General features: G+C 39.8%; 1 protein-coding gene across 1 annotated transcript; it reads left to right on the top strand.

Annotated features, from left to right (window-relative positions):
- Positions 1 to 9,294: 9,294 nt before the first annotated feature.
- LOC131234552 (uncharacterized) lies at positions 9,295 to 9,750 on the top strand. Its single transcript, XM_058231490.1, has one exon. It carries the CDS (start codon positions 9,295 to 9,297, stop codon positions 9,748 to 9,750), a length of 456 nt encoding a protein of 151 aa, XP_058087473.1.
- Positions 9,751 to 20,376: the final 10,626 nt, after the last annotated feature.

The raw sequence follows: 20,376 nt of genomic DNA, 5'->3' as shown, positions 1-20,376 counted from the left end.
CTACATTTTTCTCTAATACATATTTATATAAATATGTATATATAAGCATATAAAAAAAATCTCTTTTTATTCATTTCTTTCTTTATTCATTTAACAAGCATATCTCCTAAACCAGAATGAGTTACTTGATGTACCATATATGATTTTGTAGTAGGAGAAGCTACTTTCCCCAACCGACCTGGTTATTTTCCAAGATTCTATCAGGTTGATGGTTAAAAATCCATTTCATTCACTTCACGGTCAATTTCAATCAATTCGTCGTCAATTTCATTCACTTCGCGGTCAATTCCAATCAGTTCGTGGTCAATTTCATAAACTTCACAGTCAATTTCATCCACTTCACAGTCACCTTTAATCAGTTTTTGGTCAATTTCATTCACTTCGCGATCAATTTCAAGTAGTTGCGATGAATTTCATTACTTCGTGGTCAATTTCATTCACTTCACAGTCAATTTCAATCAGTTCGCGATGAATTTCATTCACTTCGCGGCCAATTTCACTCAGTTCGCGATCAATTTCGTTCACTTTACAGTGAATTTCGTTCACTTCGTAATCAATTTCATTCACTTCATGGTCAATTTCAATTAGTTTACAGTAAATTTCATTCACTTCGTTGTCAATTTCAATCAATTCACAGTGAATTTTATTTACTTCATCACTTCACGGTTAATTTCAATCAGTTCGTAGTGAATTTCATTCACTTCGCGGTTAATTTCATTTACTTCGTGGTCAATTTCAATCAGTTCGCGTTAAATTTCATTCACTTCGCAGTCAATTTCAATCAGTTCGCAGTGAATTTCATTCACTTTGCGGTTAATTTCATTTACTTTGCAGTCAATTTCAATCAGTTCGCGTGAATTTCATTCATTTCACGGTCAATTTCATTCACTTCATGGTCAATTTCAATCAGTTCGCGGTGAATTTCATTCACTTCGCGGTCAATTTCATTCACTTCGCGGTGAACTTTACTCTTTTCACAGTCAATTTCATTCACTTCGCAGTCAATTTCAATCAGTTCGTGATCAATTTCATTCACTTCGCGGTCAATTTCATTCACGTCGCGGTCAATTTCGTTAACTTCGTGTTCAATTTCATTTACTTCATTCATTCACTCACTTCGTGGTGAATTTCATTCGATTCACGGTGACAAGGGAAGCAAAGAGTAGACAAGGGAAGGCCATTAGGTGAATCGACCTAGCTGCTAATAAGCTTCTCAAGGAAGTGAACAAGTATATGAACATTGGCAAGCCATGCCCGGGGTCGAAATTGGCGATGAGTTCCGCTACAGGGTAGTGCTTTCCATCATTGGCCTTCATCGGCCTTATCAGGGTAAGATAGATTAGACAAAGGAAAGGGGAAGGATTCTGGCTACAAAACATCAACATTCCTCCTAGTCAATCATGTAACTCATTAAGGTCCATCAACATTCCCATGAAGTGACTGAAATTCACTGTGTAGTGAGTGAACTTCATCACAAAGTGAATGAAATTCATCACGAAGTGAGTGAACTTCATTGCGAAGTGAATGAAATTCTAGGTGGACCACACCACAAGAAACAATGATCAATGGCCATTAAAAACTTTTTATGGGCCACAACGGTTTTGGGCCAAGCCGATAGTTGTGTTTTGCCTTCATCCATGTGTGTGTGATCCTATCAAAATGTTGGATGGCTAATAAATTTCGCAGTCAATTTTACTCACTTCGCGGTCTATTTCGTTCACTTCATTTACTTAGCGGTGAATTTCTTTCACTTCGTGGTCAATTACATTCAATTCGCGATGAATTTCCTTCACTTTGCTGTGAATTCCATTTAATTCATCTACTTTGCGGTCAATTCCATTCATTTCGTGGTCAATTACATTCACTTCATTCAATTCACGGTGAATTCCATTTAATTCATCTACTTCGCGATCAATTCCATTCACTTCGCAGTCAATTTCCTTCACTTCGTGGTCAATTACATTCACTTCATTCAATTTGTGACGAATTTCCTTCACTTTGCGGTAGGGATGTACATTGAGCTAAGTTGAATCGAGGTGGGTCAAGCTTGGCTTGGCTCATCTATACTCTCCTCGAGTTCGAGCTCGATGGTCTCGAGCTTACCATTAGACCTTGGCTTGTTTGTCAAACCTTTCGAGTCAAGCTCGAGGCGAGCTTACCCCGAGTAGAGTCGAGTCTGCTCCTAACCTGACCCAACCCGCACCTGACTCAACCCAACAACCCGACCCAACTGACCCAGCCCTAAATCAAATACTATATATATATATATATATATATATATATATATATATATTAGATAGAGCCATCGATGGTACATTATTTTTTTGTGCTAAAAGAGACAAAAGTACCCGAGTGAGTGCAGGCCGTATGGGTGAGACAAGTCAGGCAGACGCTGAGTCAAGCTCGAGCTAGATAGAGCCAAGCCGAGCGCGCTTTTCAAGCTAGCTTGGCTCATGTACAACCCTACTTCACGGTGAATTTCATTTAATTCATCTACTTCGGGGTGAATTTTCTTCACTTCGCAGTCAATTACATTAAGTGCATTCACTTTGCGGTCAAATTCGTTCACTTCGCAGTGAATTTACTTCACTTGGCTGTCAATTCCCTTCAATTTACGGTCAATTTCCTTCACTTCACGATGAATTTTATTAAATTCATCTACTTCGTAGTGAATTTCCTTCACTTCGCAATCAATTTCATTCACTTCGTGGTGAATTTTCTTCACTTCGCGGTGAATTTTCTTTACTTCGTAGTTGATTCCATTCACTTCACGGTGAATTTCATTCACTTCACAGTCAATTCCATTCGCTTCGTGTTAAATTTTCTTCACTTCGCAATCAATTCCATTCACTTTATGGTGAATTTCATTCACTTCGCGATCAATTCCATTTACTCTGCGGTCAATTTCTTTAACTTCGCGGCCAATTTCATTCACTTCATGGTAAATTTTCTTCACTTTGCGGTCAATTCCATTCACTTAGTTCGCGGTAAATTTCATTCACATCGCGGTCAATTCCATTCACTTCGCGGTCAATTTCCTTCACTTTGTGGTGAATTTTCTTCATTTCGCGGCCAATTCCATTCACTTCGTGGTGAATTTCCTTCACTTCGCGGTCAATTTCAATGGTTACGGTTAGGCTACAATTATAATCCGTAGCCATAAGGAACCCTAGCTTTCAGAAATTACATTTCTGATAAAGCAAAGGCATTGTTAATTGCTACGGCAATGGCTACAGTTATAATCCGTAGCCATAGGTAACCCTAGCTTTTAGATTTCACATTTTTGATAAAGCAGGGGTATTTTGGTCCAGTAAATGTGCATCCATATAGCAGGAGAGTATTCTTGAAAATTAAGTATGGGAGGGCTTAGTAAGGTGCGTGGCTCATAAGTTGTACAGTAGGAAAAATCTCCATTATCTCGTATTACCAAGCATACATTCTTTTATCGGTGGCATTAATTATCTCATGTCACCGAGCTTAGGTTTTTCTATCCGGTCATTATCTCATGTTGTTCGTCTCGTATCGCGTTGCGCGTGTCAGCTGTTTTGGAGCGTATCCTATCGTGCTGCACCAGTTCTCTACCATCGTGCACACAGTCCGTAGTCGTCGGTGCTGTCACATATGGTGCGCGCCATCTCATATCTGGCTGTGGAAATAATAGTACTAAGAAATTAGTGAAAGCGCCAGGAAGAGGTAATTACTCGTTTCAGCACTTGAGGTCTTGAAATCGATCCCTAGTGGGGGTGGCTAACATGGAGTGTGTGTACTAACAAGCTAACCAGAAGAAAAAAAAAAAGGGAGGGGGGAGGGTGGCCAAGTGGGAATTTCGGGAATTTCTGTTCTTTGCGTGACCACTGAGGTTGTTATGGCCATTTGGTGACGTGGGGTGGTTTTGTGCTGGTGGACTGATGGAGCGTTTTGATGTGTAGTGGTTATTTCTTTCTAATGGTTTTGTTGGTGTTTTCGGACTTGATTTTGTGGTACTGTACTTTGATGGACTGATGTTTTCATTGCCTGTTTAAAAAATAAATAAATAAATAACCCTTCACAAGGGATAATTCGCCAGTAAATAAAAAAAAATTAAAAAAGATACATCATTATCTCTAAAGATATCATGTACAATATGAGCACTAAATAGATATTTGCTTATACACTCAAATATACTACAATACATGTACAACAAAGACTTTGTACTCAAACATTCTCTCCCAAGTTGAAGCATGTATATCATATATATCTAGTTTGTAAATAGGTCTGAGAAGAACTGATAAAGAGAAGGAATGCACTTTCAATGACTCTTACGATGTAAACCATCAGCACATTGAGTGGTTGTAGAAGGATTAAGGATTCTTTCATAACTGGGAATTGAATCATTGGCTTTTTGGTGGCTTGATGATCTGACAGCAAATCAATAATGGAATTGGATTTGACAGGAAAAAAGAAAGATCTAAATCAAAGTAGTATTCTAATTATCTACCGTTAATGATGGTGCTAGCAAGGTAAAAGGATCCACCAATAGCCGGTGTCTAGATAAGGTGAAGGAAGACAATGGGAATACGACATTGGAGAATGGACCTGCATATCAGATTTAGAATTCTAGAGAATGATGATGGATTAGAAGGGAGTGAACCCTATTTGGCACTATGAAATATCTTTTTGCCCAATATGTATGTTTGGTTATAATAAATTTGGACCATCCACTGGCCATGGTTGAATTTGGTAATGGTCCGATCAAAGTGATTCTTGAGAGGCACACATACCCTAACTTGAGGCCAACACTATAATCATTTGAATGGATATGATCATCTTCTCTGATTATACTTTTTTTTTTCTTGTAATCAATCTATACTATCCACTTTCCTGGCTATTGATAAGATGATTAGGATTTTCAAATCAAAGTGGTTCTTGGGGACGTATACAATTAAAAGTAGGCCCACATAATGGACAGTCTAGATCAATCATTTGGCTCTTAATAGGTGTGGAATTTCCATTTTCCTATCCACTGAGTAGATGGCTAGGCTTATCTCATTACAGTGATTATCAAAAGGCATGTGCAATCAAGTGTGGCCGCCCAAATGATGAACGATCCAAATTGATAAACAGAACTCTAACCCATAATTGATTTAGTTTATCTTTTCCCCCATGATCGGATGATTCAGATCATGTGATTAAAGGAAGAGGATTGTGTGGTCACCCCACACTGCGTATATCCCTGGTGACCGGACTTTATGCGGCCACGATGATGTATCTAAAGCTCAGGTGGAGCACACCACAGGAAACAGTGGGGATTTAATGCCTACCGTTGAAATATTCTTGTAGGCTACATAAGTTTTGGATCAAGCTGATGTTTGTGCTTTCCCTCCATCCATGTCCAAGTCACCTTATGAACAGGTTGGATGGCAAATAAAAACCATGCTGGGCCCTAAGAAGGTTTCAACATTAGAAGCCATTATCCCACTTTTCCTGTGGGGCGGTCCACTCAAGCTTTCGATGTGCTTACTTTAGACCATGCAGTAAAATGAGCTAGCAAAACAGATGGATGGTGTGGATAAGGCACATACATCATGGTGGGCCCACAAAGTCCAGTCACTAGGGATATCCATGGTATTGGGGTCAGCACGCAATCCGCTTCGCTAATTACAATCACATGGACTCGAAAGCGGCGCCAACATCATGGCCAGTGCATCTGGATGATTTAACCATTCATCTGGAAATATTTTTGGGACAGTAGTCACATGGTTTGGATCATCGATATTATTCTTGACAGGTACATGAAATATAATGGGGAGACAACATGATTGCGGACTTGAATGGCTGAGCCTTTATATTTGTATTTGGTCCCCTGCAAGTGCAATGTATCAAGTGGACCTTCGACCCCAAGCGTTGCTTTGCCCACCTGCACGATCAGTTGCCTGCTGTTGGAAGCTTTGTGGGGGCCCACAGAAATGTCTGTCACAAATCCACTCCGTCCATCAGTTTTGAAAGACCACAATAGCACAGGAATCAAAAAATCATGTAGATTCAAAAACTTATATATGTGGACCACACCACACAAAAAGTGGGAACGGAAACATCCACCGTTGAAACCTTCCTGTAGCTGGCCATGATGTTTATATGCTATCCAAACCGTTCATAGGGTTATTACTACTCAGATAAACTGTAAGCAAAAATATCATCCTGATACAAACCTTCTACGGTCCCCACAAAGTTTCCAATGGTGGGTGTTCAATCGTTGCTGTTTGGTGTAGTATGCTACATATGACTTTTGGATCCGCCTGACTTTTAGAATCGTTGTTTTCTTGTAAAAATGACAGACGGAGTGGATTTGTGACGGGCATCCCTGTGGGCCCCACACAGCTTCCTACTACAGTTTGCCTAACATCTTCTAGCACTTCTATGCAAATGTGGACATGTAGTGACTGTCATTTGATCAAATGCCCGAGACTTAAACCCATCATTTCAAGTTCTGTACCAACGGAAGCGGATTGCCTGCACCACCTGCCACAGGGATAGCCCAGTGGCTTGACATGGCTCAAGCTCTGTGGACCCCAACTGTGATGTATGTGTTTTTATCCGGGTGGGGCTTCGGTGGATTCCCGGATCCACCAAGGTTAGTGGGATCGTGACCATGGGCCCACTTTGATGTATGTCTTATACCCACCCCATCCATCCTTCTTGAAAACTCGTTTTAGGGCATGATCCAAAAAAGAGAGAGAGATCTAAATCTCAGGTGGACCATGATACAGGAAACAGTAATAATTGACCAGTAAAAACTTCTTGTGGGCCAAAATTTTTTTGGATCAAGCTGATATTTGTGTGGTCTCTTCATGCAGGTCTCTTTCACCTTATCCACAGGTTGGATGGCAAATAAACATTGCAGTGGCCCCCATGAAAATTTTAATGGTGGTTATTCAATAACGATTGTTTCCCGTGGTGTGGTCTATAAGATTTGGATGTGCTTCATTTTTTTATGATACCCCAAAATGAGCTGTCAAAATAGATGGATGGTGTGGATGTAAGGCACATGCATCACAGTTGGCCCCACAATTAGGGATCCACCCCCATTTTACTCAAACCTTTCATTCCTTTTGCAAGTTCATTTTAGGGCATGAGCCCAAAAATGCTACAAATCCAAAGCTCAAGTGGACCATACTCTAGAAAATAGTGACATTGAACACCTACCATTGAAAACTTCTTAAGGCCCACCGTGGTATTTTATTTGCCATCCAACTTGTTCACAAGGTCATAATCGCGAACAAGGAAAAACAAATATAAAGCATGATTCAAAACTTCTACCCAAAAAGTTTTCAACAGCCTACATTCAATCATTATTATTTTTTTGTGATGTGGTCCACTTGAACTTTGGATCTGCATTATTTTTAAGCTCGTGCCCTGAAATGAGAAGGCAAAACAAATGATGGTGCGGATAAAACACATACATTACCGAGGCAGAGCTTGGCCATACCATGCCACCGGGATATCCTCATAATGGATGTTGCATGCAATTTGCTTCTTGAACCAACTGGTTGTACTCACCATTTATACACTAGCTACCGATGATTTTGAATTTGTTCGAACGTGTATGTGTGTGTGTGTGTCAGATGTGCCAGAGTTAATAGTGGCTCAATTCAAACTGAATGGCATCCAAATGAATGGCTTAGGACTAGCCTAGCTTCTCGGCCACCAATTGTGCATAATCAACCAATTTACAAAGGGGAGGGTTCATCCTTTTGGTAAGTTTTCTTTCTATCTTTAAAATAAAGACTTTATTTATAATTAAGCACGTGATTTGCTTTACAACGTTTAGCAAAAGAAAAATATAATAACATAAAATGTACTAGACTGAAGTCGATCAATTAAATAAATTTTATCTATACTTGGTTAATAAAATAAATAAGAAAAAGAAAAATTGATAACTAATTACAATCTATTTATCGTGAAATAGTCGTCGGGAATGATTGCCTATTCGTGGCAAAAAGGCCACCGCGCATGAAAGTCGGATCACCTACTCAGTTAGCTTTGTGGTTGGATGGTCGTTAGGAACGACAATTTGTTTGTCGTGGGTTGAAGTTAATTACGAGAGACACTCTTGGTTCACAGGAAGGTGGACACCCATTCGTCCTTCAGCTAGCTTTGTGGCTAGACAATTGTTGTGGCAACTGTTTGTTCATCATACAGAAACAAATTTCATAGCAAGACCCAATGGTGGGCGGATCTTCAGCGGTACATTCATTGTACAGTGGGGTTTTGTAGTAAGACGGTCATTCGGGAAATAGAAATCCATTTGGGAAATGATAGTCTGTTCATTACTCTGCACAACTTCGTTTTGTGAGCAAGTCGGTCATTGTTAACCTCTGGTTCGTCGGCCAAGGAGAAATTAACCTCTGGAGCTGTAATTGGTCGGGACTCGGTCCTCTGCAAAATCTCATCACTCTTCCCATCCCGACGTAGCTCCTTTCCCTGTCGATGAAGGATGTCCTATCTCATGATGGGCCACATATCCCTACTCACGTCTCAGCTTTAATACCTGACGAGATTCTCCACCACATATCTGCAAATGGATTCTGCATTTCGTCAACCCCAGACGAGCGTTTTTGGCCCCTCGATCGAACTGGTTCCTTCACTGTCTCTTCTGCCTGGAATCTTACCCGATCTAGGAACAACGAGGTGGTGGGAGCAACCAATATCTGGAACCGCCTGCTTCCTCTAAAGATTTCAATGTTTGTTTAGAGGTTGTCTCAGCGTGCGGTTCCAACGGATGACAAGATCCAGCGTAGGGGTGTTAGCCTAGCATCGAAATGTTGCTGCTGTGAGCAACATCCATCTTCATCTTCTCCCCATCCGGAATCCATCGACCACCTATTTATCATCGGACGCCTTGCCAACGGTGTGTGGGCAGTTTTCAATGGAGCTCTCTGTTTCCACTTTCCCCACCATCAATTTGTTGTGGAGCGCTTGTCCTCTTGGTGGATCGGCCAGCCCGATAATCGTAGCCCCTCTACGTTTCAGTGTGCCATACCCTGTCTGATTTTCTAGGAGATATGGAAGGCTCGAAATGCAGCGCGGTTTGACAATGTTTGCCCCTCCATTCAATTGGTAGTAAACAGAATTTTCTGGTGACTCTCTACTCTCAGCCATGCCACCCCCGGTGTCCGATCCCTCAGTCGGTCTGACCAGTCTCTCCTCCAATGGCTCGACATTCGGTAGAGCTCCCTTCCGACGAAATCTTTTCACGTGGTCAAGTGGTCCAGACCAAAAGAAGGGTGGATAAAGGTAAACGTTGATGGCGCTGCTATGGGTAATCCTAGGCCAGCTGGGGGCGGTGGGATCGGCTGGGATGCATCCGGGGGCTTACTTTTCGCATTCTCCCATGGCTATGGTACGACAACCAACAACAAAGCAGAACTCCGGGCCCTTCACGATGCTATGAAAATCTCTATTTGTCGGGGATACAATCGGATCTTCCTCGAATTTGACTCTAAATGCATGGTGAACGCATTCATTGGCAAATCCTCCCCTACCTGGAAATGGAGATATTGGTGGACGAGGATTAGAGCATTGAGAATTGGAGGTACTTTTCTGATTTTTCGTGTCCCAAGAGAAGTTAACGGCCCGGCTGATGAGCTGGCGAAGGCAGCTACCACATCCCAACTTAACTTCATGTACCTCTCCCCCTCGAAGCTCCCGATCCGAGTCAAGGGCCTTTATCGATTAGATCAGTTGGGATTTGGTTCTGTTAGAGAGACCTGATGGTTGGGATCTCCTTTTTGCTTCTTTGTGTTTAGCTGGTTGGGTGCTCCTGGCTCCTTTTTGTCCCTAGGAATCCCTTTTCTCCTCTTCTGTACATCCTGCCTTTTGAAGAAAAAAATGAAGAAAAAAAAAAAAGTCGGTCATTGTTAAGATAATTGATTATTCGGCACTCAACCACAATATCCCGAATGTCTGTAGGATGACAACCTATTCATGGATTTGGGTCCTCACTTCATTGCAAGACAGTCGTGATAATGACTATCCAATCCATTCATTACTTGGATCTTGACTCAATGGATGAGGCTGTCATGGGACGACCACCTGTCTGTTGCTCAAGTAAGCTATGTGGCAATGTAGCTGTAATTAAACGACAACATGTTCATAGCTTCATCGAACTTCGTAGTGAGATGGTCAAGTGGAATCACTAGGCATGTAGCAAGTGGAATCACTTGCCATCCATCCAAAATATAGGGATCTTCGTAAGCCTAACAACATAGTCACGAACATAGGGTACCTAACCAACTCAATTTAGATTGGTTTTGCAGCATGGCGTTGGCTTTATCAGTGGAGGAGTTAGATTATAGAATAATAAGAAAATGATAAATGTCTATGGCAGATGAAGGATAGGTAGTGTATTGCTGAAAAGAATAGTGTTGCGTTGAATTAGAGTAGTGTGGGGCTTCGAGCTCTTCATTCTTTACTAAATTTATAAATGTGTAAGACGGTTTGCTAGAGATGCATATTGGAATCAACCTCCGAGATCTTCTCTTGATTAATTAGTTATTTAGCAGATGCGATCGATTACATTTCTAACTCAAGACAAGTTTGCCAGATTTTCTTCCAATTGCTCACTTATTTAGTAAATATAATTGATCATGCTTCCACTTTATTAATCTTCTATGGTTTATAGTAATAAACTTGCTTACAGATGTGCTTGGCTAATCATGTCGTGCGATGTGTCCATGTTGATCACCGCCTTAGCTAATAGTGTGTATCAAAACGCTTCGCTTATGACTTCATGTGTATGCAACCACTCGTTTTTGGCCATGTGCCATGAGAAGCATCACTACCAAGCAAAACAGTGTTTGTGACTTCTTTTCTAAGCCACTACGAAATGTATGCCCTTTCTTGCATCACCATGTGTTACTCAATAGATTTTTCTTAAGGCATAATCACACGTCTCATAGAACTAATGTTCTTTATACTTCATGATTTCCATAATTGCTTTTCATCTCAAATCAAGGTGATTGGATTTGCACCAATGGAAACCATAAATTCCATACACAGTAGAGGTATATGATAGATCTTTATTTTTAGATAGTGAATGGAGTTCTTCCATTCTATCCCATTCATTGGTAGTGGTCACTGAGACTGGAAAAATCGTCCCATTTGTTCTAGTTCATGATCTGCCGATCACATCAAATGTGAGGATCTCATCTTGATCTTCCATAAAGAAGTGCCGCCACTACAGTAGCACCATCACATGTTCGCTTACTTGGCCATCTGATCTAGCCGGGTCAATCGGTTATCAACAGCTACTGCAACCTATTTGTGCTTCAATTGAAGTGCATTATACAACCAGCATGCACTTAAATTGTCAATGGTTGGCTTTCGCACATAGATGTGATATGTGCTTGTCGTTGGATTATCGAATTTACAAATCTGGTTTGTCCTGCACTTCAACTACTTCAACAGGCCGTTCTTACGGCCCTTATTTGTTGAAGACTTGGTGTATTAAAATATCTTCATGGTTTGTTTTTAAGGTTTTGAATAAGTATATTTACCCCTTTCAAACTCAAGTTGTTTTCTCACACACCACTAATTGTTGAAGACTGGCCGAGAAACTACCTTCATTTATTTATTTTTGAAATTTTGAACTAGTATATTTGCACCTTTCAAACTCAAGTATAAGAAAATATCTTCATGGTTTTTTTTATTTTTTAAAGATTTTGAATAATTATATTTACACATTTCAAACTTTAAGTTATATTTTCTCACATCATCTTGACTTTAAAGGGGAGTGGATTAGGTGTTACCGTGGGGCCCACCTTGATGATTTGTCATATATCCACACTGACCATCCGTTTTCCAACCCGTTTTAGGATGTGGTTCCAAAAAATAAAGCAGATCCAAATCTCAGGTGGATCACACCACATGGAAGCAGTAGTGATTGAACACCCACTGTTAAAAACTTCCTAGGGACCACTGTTATGTTTATTTGCCATCCAACTGGTTGATAAGGTCAACCAGACCAAGATGGAAGGACAATATAAAGATCGGCTCGTTCCAAAACTTTTATGTCCCACAAAAAGTGCTTAATGGTCATTCAACATTGTTTACAGTGGTATGGTCCACCTGAGATTTGGATCTGCTTAAGTTTTTGAGTGACCGATCCAAACCTTTAGTGGGCAATAGCAAAGAGAAATGCAAATCAAGGGAGGAAACTATTTCCTTTTGCCATGGCCCACCAGAGTTTTGTATTGGGCTGAAAGTTGGGCTAGTGAGGTTTCAAGGGGTGCTACATCACATGGACATACCATTCTGATTATGTGCCCATGACACTTGTGCTAAGGTGCGCATGAGTGCTCACGCAAGAAGTGCAAGTGAGCATTCCTCTCTCTCTCTCTCTCTCTCTCTCTCTCTCTCTCTCTCTCTCTCTCTCTCTCTATATATATATATATATATATATATATATATATATATATAGAGAGAGAGAGAGAAAGAGGTGGTGGACCTAGACCATCAATCCAGTGGGTCTTGTCCATACACAGCTCATGGTTCAAAATCTCAATGATCTAGGATCAGAATTACCTCTGGTGTCGACCATCACTTGTTTGGTCAGCAACTCGGGCTAGTTCGAGCCAAGATTGAGCCTGTGCGGCATTTTCACAAACACATGGTGTGCACTTTCAATTTCTTACTGTATGCAAAGCAGCAATGGCTGTTTACAGGTATTTCATCAAACACCTTGAGGCAACATCAATATCAAGAAAAAAGGGTATTTGTTTCATGTACATACCTTCCTTGACACTAGCCGACATGTCGTTGAGTCATTTCATCAAACACTTGGTCAGCAACATCAATATCAAAGTAATCAAGTCACCAAAGCTAGTTCAATTCAAGTTGGGGTTCGATCCAAGTCAAGTCAAGCTCGACCAAGCTCGAACTCAGTTTGAAATTTTTTCGAGCTCAAAAAATCAGCTTGACTCAGCTCGAACTCGGTTTCAAATCAAGTCGAATGGAGCCTTTTCAAGTCGAGTCGAGGCGAGCTAACCAAGCTAACTAGGTTTGTGTACAGCCCTATATATGAATGCTCAGCTTCCCACCAATTCCCACGAGTTCTCGTAAGAACTTTTTAAGAACTCATTTTCGGTGATATGAGTTCAAAATCTGAACTGTCCACCTGATGCAATACCCATGAAACCTCTAGAGCCCAAAATTTATCCTAAATCTAAAACTTTGGCGGGCCATGACGAAAGAGAGGAAAATCAAGGGAGGAAACTATTTCCTTTTGTCATGACCCACCAGAGTTTTAGATAAGGGTAAAAGTTGGGTTGTGAGGGTTTCATGGGTTGTTACATCAGGTGGATGGTTAAAATGTTGGGCTTATATCTCTGAAAGTGAGTTCTCAAAGAGTTCTCATGAAAACTGGTGCATAGCTTAACATTCCTCTCTCTCTCTCTCTCTCTCTCTCTCTCTCTCTCTCTCTCTCTCTCTCTCTCTCTCTACATACAGGGGGGATGGTACCATGAGGTCGACCTGTGTGGGACCCACCATGATGTCGGTTGAACATCAACACCGTGCATTTGATGGGTCCCCTTTAGTTTATGAGATATCCCAAAAATCATCCATATACGGAACTCAGGTGGGCCATACCATCTAAAACCATGTGAAAAGATGCCTAAAACATATAAAAACACTTGGTGGGGCCCACTTAAGTTTTGTATGTGGCTGAAACTTTGTTTGACCTCTCATCCAAGTGGGACACACACAATGGATGGGCTAGATTTGTGAACACGTCTCGGTCAGCCAAATAAATGGTTATAAATGTTTTAATGGGAGGGTAACCCTTCTCAACTGTTGTATGTGGTGTGGCCCACCCAAGTCATGGATTGAATTGATTTTTAAGCCCATAGCCCACCATGGAATGATGCATCTAACTGATGGGGTAGATGTTTGACATACATCACGGGGGGCCCACACAGCTCAACCTCATGGGAAGTTCCCATGAGGTCGACCTCGAGTCCTAAAATGAGCTCAAAAAACGGATGAACAAGGTAGATTTCTCACAAACATCATGGTGGCCCCACCTAGGTTTTCAGCACAAGAACTTGCTACGAAAGGCTTTGGCAGGAAATCCACATCCAAAGAATTCCGGAGGTGGTTTGGCTAGTGCCACCGCCACTAACCTAGTGGCTAGTGGTCGGTGCTCTGTGGGCCACCTATAGAGTATATGTTTTATCCTTGTCTTCCATCCATTTTTACATATCATTTTAGGGCTTGATCCAAAAAATGAGAGGGATATAAATCTCAGGTGGACCACACCACATCAAAACAGGAGTGATTGGATGTCCACCATTAAAATTCTCTTAAGGCTCACTATACTGTTTATTTGACATCCAATCTATTGATTAGGTCATACAGACCTAGATGAAGAGAAAAAACAAAGATCAGCTTGATCCAAAACTTTTACAACCCCCAAGGAGTTTTTAATGGTGGACATTCAATTAACATTGTTTCCTGTAATGTGGTCCGCCTTAGATTGGTATATACCTTATTTTTCGGGCTCATATCATAAAATGATCTTAATGGATGGACGGCATGGATGAAACACATACATTATGGTGGAGCCCACGGAGCACCAACCACTAGCCATTAGCTAGTGGTAGGATCACCGGCCAATCCGCTCTTTAGAGAATCCGGGAGGCAGATTATGTACAAATAGCGTGTGTAGCAAGGTGGCTACTAAGAGTGCTCTGCTGGCCCCGCATGTATATATATATATATATATATATATATATATAGTGTGTGTGTGTGTGTTTTATCAAAGCCGTCGATCTATTTTTTTCAAATCCTTATAACATGTTAGCCCGAAAATAAGGGAGATACAAATCTCGAGTGGAGCAAACCACAAGAAAATAGTGGCGATTGAATGCCCACCATTAAAAACTTCCTAAGGCTCACCATAATGTTTATTTGTCATCCAGCCCGTTGATAAGTCACGCACACCAGGATGAAGAGAAAACAAAAAGGTCAACATAACACAAAACTTTTGTGGCCCCTAACAAGTTTTTAATGGTAAGTGTTCAATCATAACTCTTTCTTGTGGTGTGGTCCATATGAGATTTGGATCTCACTCATTTTCGGAGCTTATGCCATAAAACAGTCTGGAAAATGGATGGATGGTGTGGATAGGATACATACATCATGATGCGACCACAGAGCATTGTTAGTAGCCGCCTTGCTACCAACGCCAGCATGCAATCTACATCCCATAATCCGGAGAGGAAGCGTGCTAGTGGGAGAGCATCTCTCTTTGCGAGGTGTGCACGACACAGAAACTCACTCTCAAACTCGTACTTCATCACGCCTTCATCCAGACTGTACGTCTAATCCTACCATTGACATCAAGGTTTACACATAATGACGTACGAACCGGTGCGTAGGTGATCATTCCTATATATAAACCCTACTCCATCTTACCCAACATGTCACGCCCACCAGAGCTCCTCTCTCTCTCTCTCTCTCTCTCTCTCTCTCTCTCTCTCTCTCTCGACAACAAGGTACACCTAAATTTAATATTTGATTTTTATGTAATTATTTGAAAACAAAAAAAAAACCCAAATCTCAAAATTAAGATTTAGGGTTTCGAATCTTTGATTTGGGGGTTGGGCTGAGTAGGGTTGGGTGTGGGTCAGTTGGGTCAAGTGAGGTTGGGTTAGGTCAGGTGTGGGCCAGGTTAGGTTAGTTGGCTCGGGTGTGGTACGAGTTAGGGATATGTTGGGTTGGGTTGGGTCAGGTCAAGTAGGGTCAGTCAGGTCGAGTGTAGGTCGAGTTAGGGCTGCATTGGGTCAGGTGTGGGTCGGGTGTGGGTCGAGTTAGAGCTAGCTTGGGTCAGGTGTGGGTCAAGTGTGGGTCGGGTTGGGTCAGGTTGGGTCAGTTGAGTCGAGTTGGGCTGGGTTGGGTTAGGTGGGGGTCAATTGGGTCAAATTAGGTCAGTTGGGTCAAGTGAGGCTGGGTTGGGCCGAGTTGGTCAGGTTAATTTTTAAATTAGATTTGCATTTTTTATTAGACTTGCATTTGAATTAGATTTAAATGATTTTATTTATAGATAGTTATATTTGTGTAATTGTATAAAATTTGAATTTTGTAGAGTTGAATTCTAATTGTGAATCTGTGAATGGATATTATGGATTAGATTTGCATGATTTTCTTTATTTTTCTTATAAAATTATTCTTCTTACAACAAAAGCACGTGCAAGAATGTCTTTAAATGATCAATCTACCAAATTTGGCATTATGGTTCCCAAGTCTACTCCCCAGACTCTAGAAGAATGAAAATTTAATGCAATTTGTGTGGGGCCGGATTTGTAAACAAAATAAATCATCGTAGACTACACTTATCAGGTTAGGGGGAGAGGCAAAACCGTATCCCAAAGCATCATAGGAGGTACAAGTTTTATTACAAGCTCTCGTAGACTCCAATAAGAAGCTTTTCAGCCCTTCCCTCATACTGAATACAATTAGCCATAAGACATACCATAACAGGCCTATTTTAATCAATGAAAAATTCAAAATAAAAGGAGTGAAGAAAATCAGTAGAGAAAAGGAAGAGGGGAAAGAATCTAGATTGAGAGCTTTGGAAGAAGAGCAATTAAAAATTGCGTTAAAATTAAGCAAGGAAGAGACAAAAGTATATAAATATCAGCAATGTCCTCCTCGACAACATAACGTCAAAGCAGGGTTGAGCTCAACTAACAAGAAGCCATTGAAGTTTATCTGTAGACTCATCTCATTCTATAAGATCTTGAGTACTTTGTAGAGATCATCTAATTAAAAAAAAAAAGATTGAAAAAGCTAGTTGAATTTATACAAGAACATGATGGAAAAGTCTCTCCACCTTTTGATTCATGGGAAGCTGCTAGCGAGCATCTTTGAGAAGATACTACCAGCTCAGGCATAGACGACGAAAATGATGGATCCAATCCTGGTTCAGATGGAAGATATGAGTATTAAGGAGAACATTAAAATTATGAAAGATATATTAAGTTTTTACTTGTAGGCTAAATATATTAACTTGCTTACTATAAATACACTAACTTAACTTATATTTAAATTATTATCTTATTCTTTTTCTTATATATTTTGATATTTATTTTTTAAATATTTATACTAATTACTAATGTTATCAATTAGTTTTTAGGTCACTTAGTAGTTTAGCAATGTATCTCCTTATTACGAATTCATATTGAACAAATACAGTCATTCAATTGGAAATACTTATTCTTTATGGATTCCTAAAGTATCTTATTTTGAACAATTAGATATTATACATGTACTTAGATTGTCCTCGTTTTCAATTTACGTGCAATTGGAATTTCCATAGCGTCTCCTTATATTTTATCCGAATATGTGATTCCTTACTGATTAGTTACATCTATCTATGTATAATGGATTATATGTGACAACTAATCGGTATTGAATTTTACATATATATAAAGAATATGGGGAGATGCTGATGAAATTTCGACTCGCATGTAAACTGTATGAAAATAGTAATGGTATGTTACCAAATGGGATAAAGATAATTAGTACTTCTAGATATAAACAAGTAGGAATAGATGAGACAATTAAAGACAATTAGTAAATAAAATTTGAAACAATTAAGGATATTCTATAGTTATTTATACTTATGTATCCAGACAGATTTATTTATTAGAAGATTATTTGAGACACTTGTATCTTGCAGTTTATGGAGGGGATCTGATATTGTTTTTATTATAAATTTTAATACATATAAATGTGATGGACTGATTACTTCAACCTTTAAAAGTCATGATTTTACCTTACCCTTGTTATCTTTTGATTTATAGATGACTGGCGAGAAAAATTCAAGTACCTTCAGTGCCAGTGCATCAGTCACATCTCCTCTTATTATGAAAGGAGACATATTGGAAAACAAAGTTTAAATAACTTCAGGTTCAGTGAAAGGGGAAAGAAATCAACAATATAAACAAATTTTGATGAGATCACGCTACTAGATTGTTTGCTTAAGATTATATGCAAGTATTATAAAACTATTTGCGGCAAGCATTTTATTTCTTCTACTATTCATTATTAGAGAGATCTTGATAAATGTATAAAGATATTAGGAACATCAATGAGTGCAGTACAATAACTGCTTTCATTTAGGGCCTATTTGATTTTTCCTGATCCTAGTAAATCCCTTGTAAAGAAGTAATTATTACTTTTTCACTTGTTTGAAAATGAGTTTGTAATTCCACCTAGAAAATCAGTCCAAAAATGTTGACTTAAATCTGTGGGCCCCACCATAATGTATATAATATATCCATGTCGTTCATCTGTTTTATTAGAATATTTTAGGGCATGATCCGAAAATTTTAGAAAGATCCAATGATCAATTGGCCCACATGAAAGGAAACAGTGGACTTAATTTGTCCACCGTTGAAAGTTGATTCTTTTATTGGGCCCACATTGAGGTTTATTCACCATCTAACCCATTCATAGGGTCACATAGACATGGATAAGGGAAAATATAAATATAAGGCTGATTTAAAACTTCCAAGGGCCTCAACAAGTTTTTAATGATAGGCATTCGATTCTCACAATTTCATGTGTGTGGTCCACTTGAGTTTGGATTTGCCTAATTTTTGGGCTCATGCCTTAAATTCAGTTGGCACAATGAATGGACGGTGTGGATAAGCCACACACATTATGGTGGGCCCCATATTTATTTTACAAATTTCTCTATTTAAGTGTTCAAAAAGTAACAAGTCAAGTCAGCATTGAGAAAGATGAAGGTAATTATTTTGGTAAATAATGATTACTCATTTACAAGGTAATTACATTTGACCGAGAAAATCAAGTAGGCCCTTATCGCTTAAGAATGACCACTTTCAAGATACAATCTCTACATACTTGTATAATCAAGAAAAACTGAAAAACTGGTATGTAATATTAGTGATAGTTAATGAGAATCCATTTAGTATGGTAGAAAAATGAAAATAACGACATCTACCATTAAAACCTTCTCAAGGCCTAAGAAAATGTTTATTTGTCATCTAACTTGTTCATAAGGTCACCATAAATAGATGAAGGAAAAAATACAAATATTAATTTAACCGGAAAACTTGTGGCCCTTCGTAAACGTTCAACTCTTCGTTTCCATTTCATGGTCCACTTTATTTTTTGATATGCTTCAATTATGAGCTCAGCTTTAAAACGCATGAATGACATGAACGCATGAATGACATGAATAAGACATACATTAACGTCGACCCATAAAATTTACTCAGTAGACTACAAAGTAATGAGTAGGGGTGTCAATGCGCCAAGCTTGGGGTTAAAAAATCAGAATTTTAAACGGAACCAGCCCGACAACCGGGCCTAAAAAACAGTTCAAAGCCCCGTGGAGACCTACCCAGGCCCGGCCCATTGACAGTTAGAGACTACTGAGTTATTCAGTAGGCATTCGGCCTCTGAGAGGAAGGGCGTGGACTGCGGCCTACCCCTACGTTCTGGCCACACCATGTGGGGCCCACCGTAATGTATGTGTTTTATCCGTGTCGTCCATCTCATTAAAGAGACAGATCCAAAGCTCAAGTAAACCATACAGTGGGAACTGAACGCCCACAGTTACGTCTTACGAAGAGATTACATGGCAAATAAACACCACGTAGGCTGTAAGAAGTTTTTCAACGGTAGGCGTCTTATTACTACTACTTTCTATGGTGTGGCCCAATGAGCCTTTGCTCTGCTTTATTTTTACGCTTATGTATGATTTGTAAAAATGGATAAAACGCATACATCACGGTGGCATAAAAAGAACCCTTGTCGGCACTGAGTTGGCACACGTAGGACTCAATCCGCTTCCTGAAAGGAATGGATATGATACGGGATCTTCGGAAAAACTCGGGATTAGAAGATTCAGATCTCAACGGTACACGTGGCAGGTTTATGAACGATCAGAACCGTCAATTTAGTGATACCTTTCATGTATGAAACCAAGAACATTACTCGATCTTACCCATCAACTTTCTTCTCTACCTCTATAAACATAGATCGTTAACTTTTATTATGTATCCGTTAATTTAAAGGTCACAGATCGATGGCTAGTATCATCTATTGAGATCTTATTTTGAAAATTTTTCCATCCAGACTGTATAGAACTAAATGGACGGTCCGGATTGATACTTAGACCTGCCACGTGTCCAATACAGAGACGGCTGTATCTGTTCGGATTCTACAGGACTACCGTATCATTCCTTACTTCCCTTATCCTTCAACGAAGATAATGATAAGACTTACCATTAACAACCACCTGTGCACGTTAATTAAGACAGGGACGCAAAGATCAATGATCTGCCCGTCGTACACGTGTCACTC

The sequence above is a fragment of the Magnolia sinica genome, chromosome 19, assembly GCF_029962835.1.
Source record: "Magnolia sinica isolate HGM2019 chromosome 19, MsV1, whole genome shotgun sequence".
NCBI classification, from domain to species: domain Eukaryota; kingdom Viridiplantae; phylum Streptophyta; class Magnoliopsida; order Magnoliales; family Magnoliaceae; genus Magnolia; species Magnolia sinica.
Note: the sequence above shows the minus strand (reverse complement) of the source record. Positions and strands in the feature narration are given on the sequence as shown.

Coding starts and splice junctions, on each gene's coding strand:
- LOC131234552 (XM_058231490.1), top strand. CDS start 9,295: ATGGGTAATCCTAGGCCAGCTGGGGGCGGTGGGATCGGCTGGGATGCA.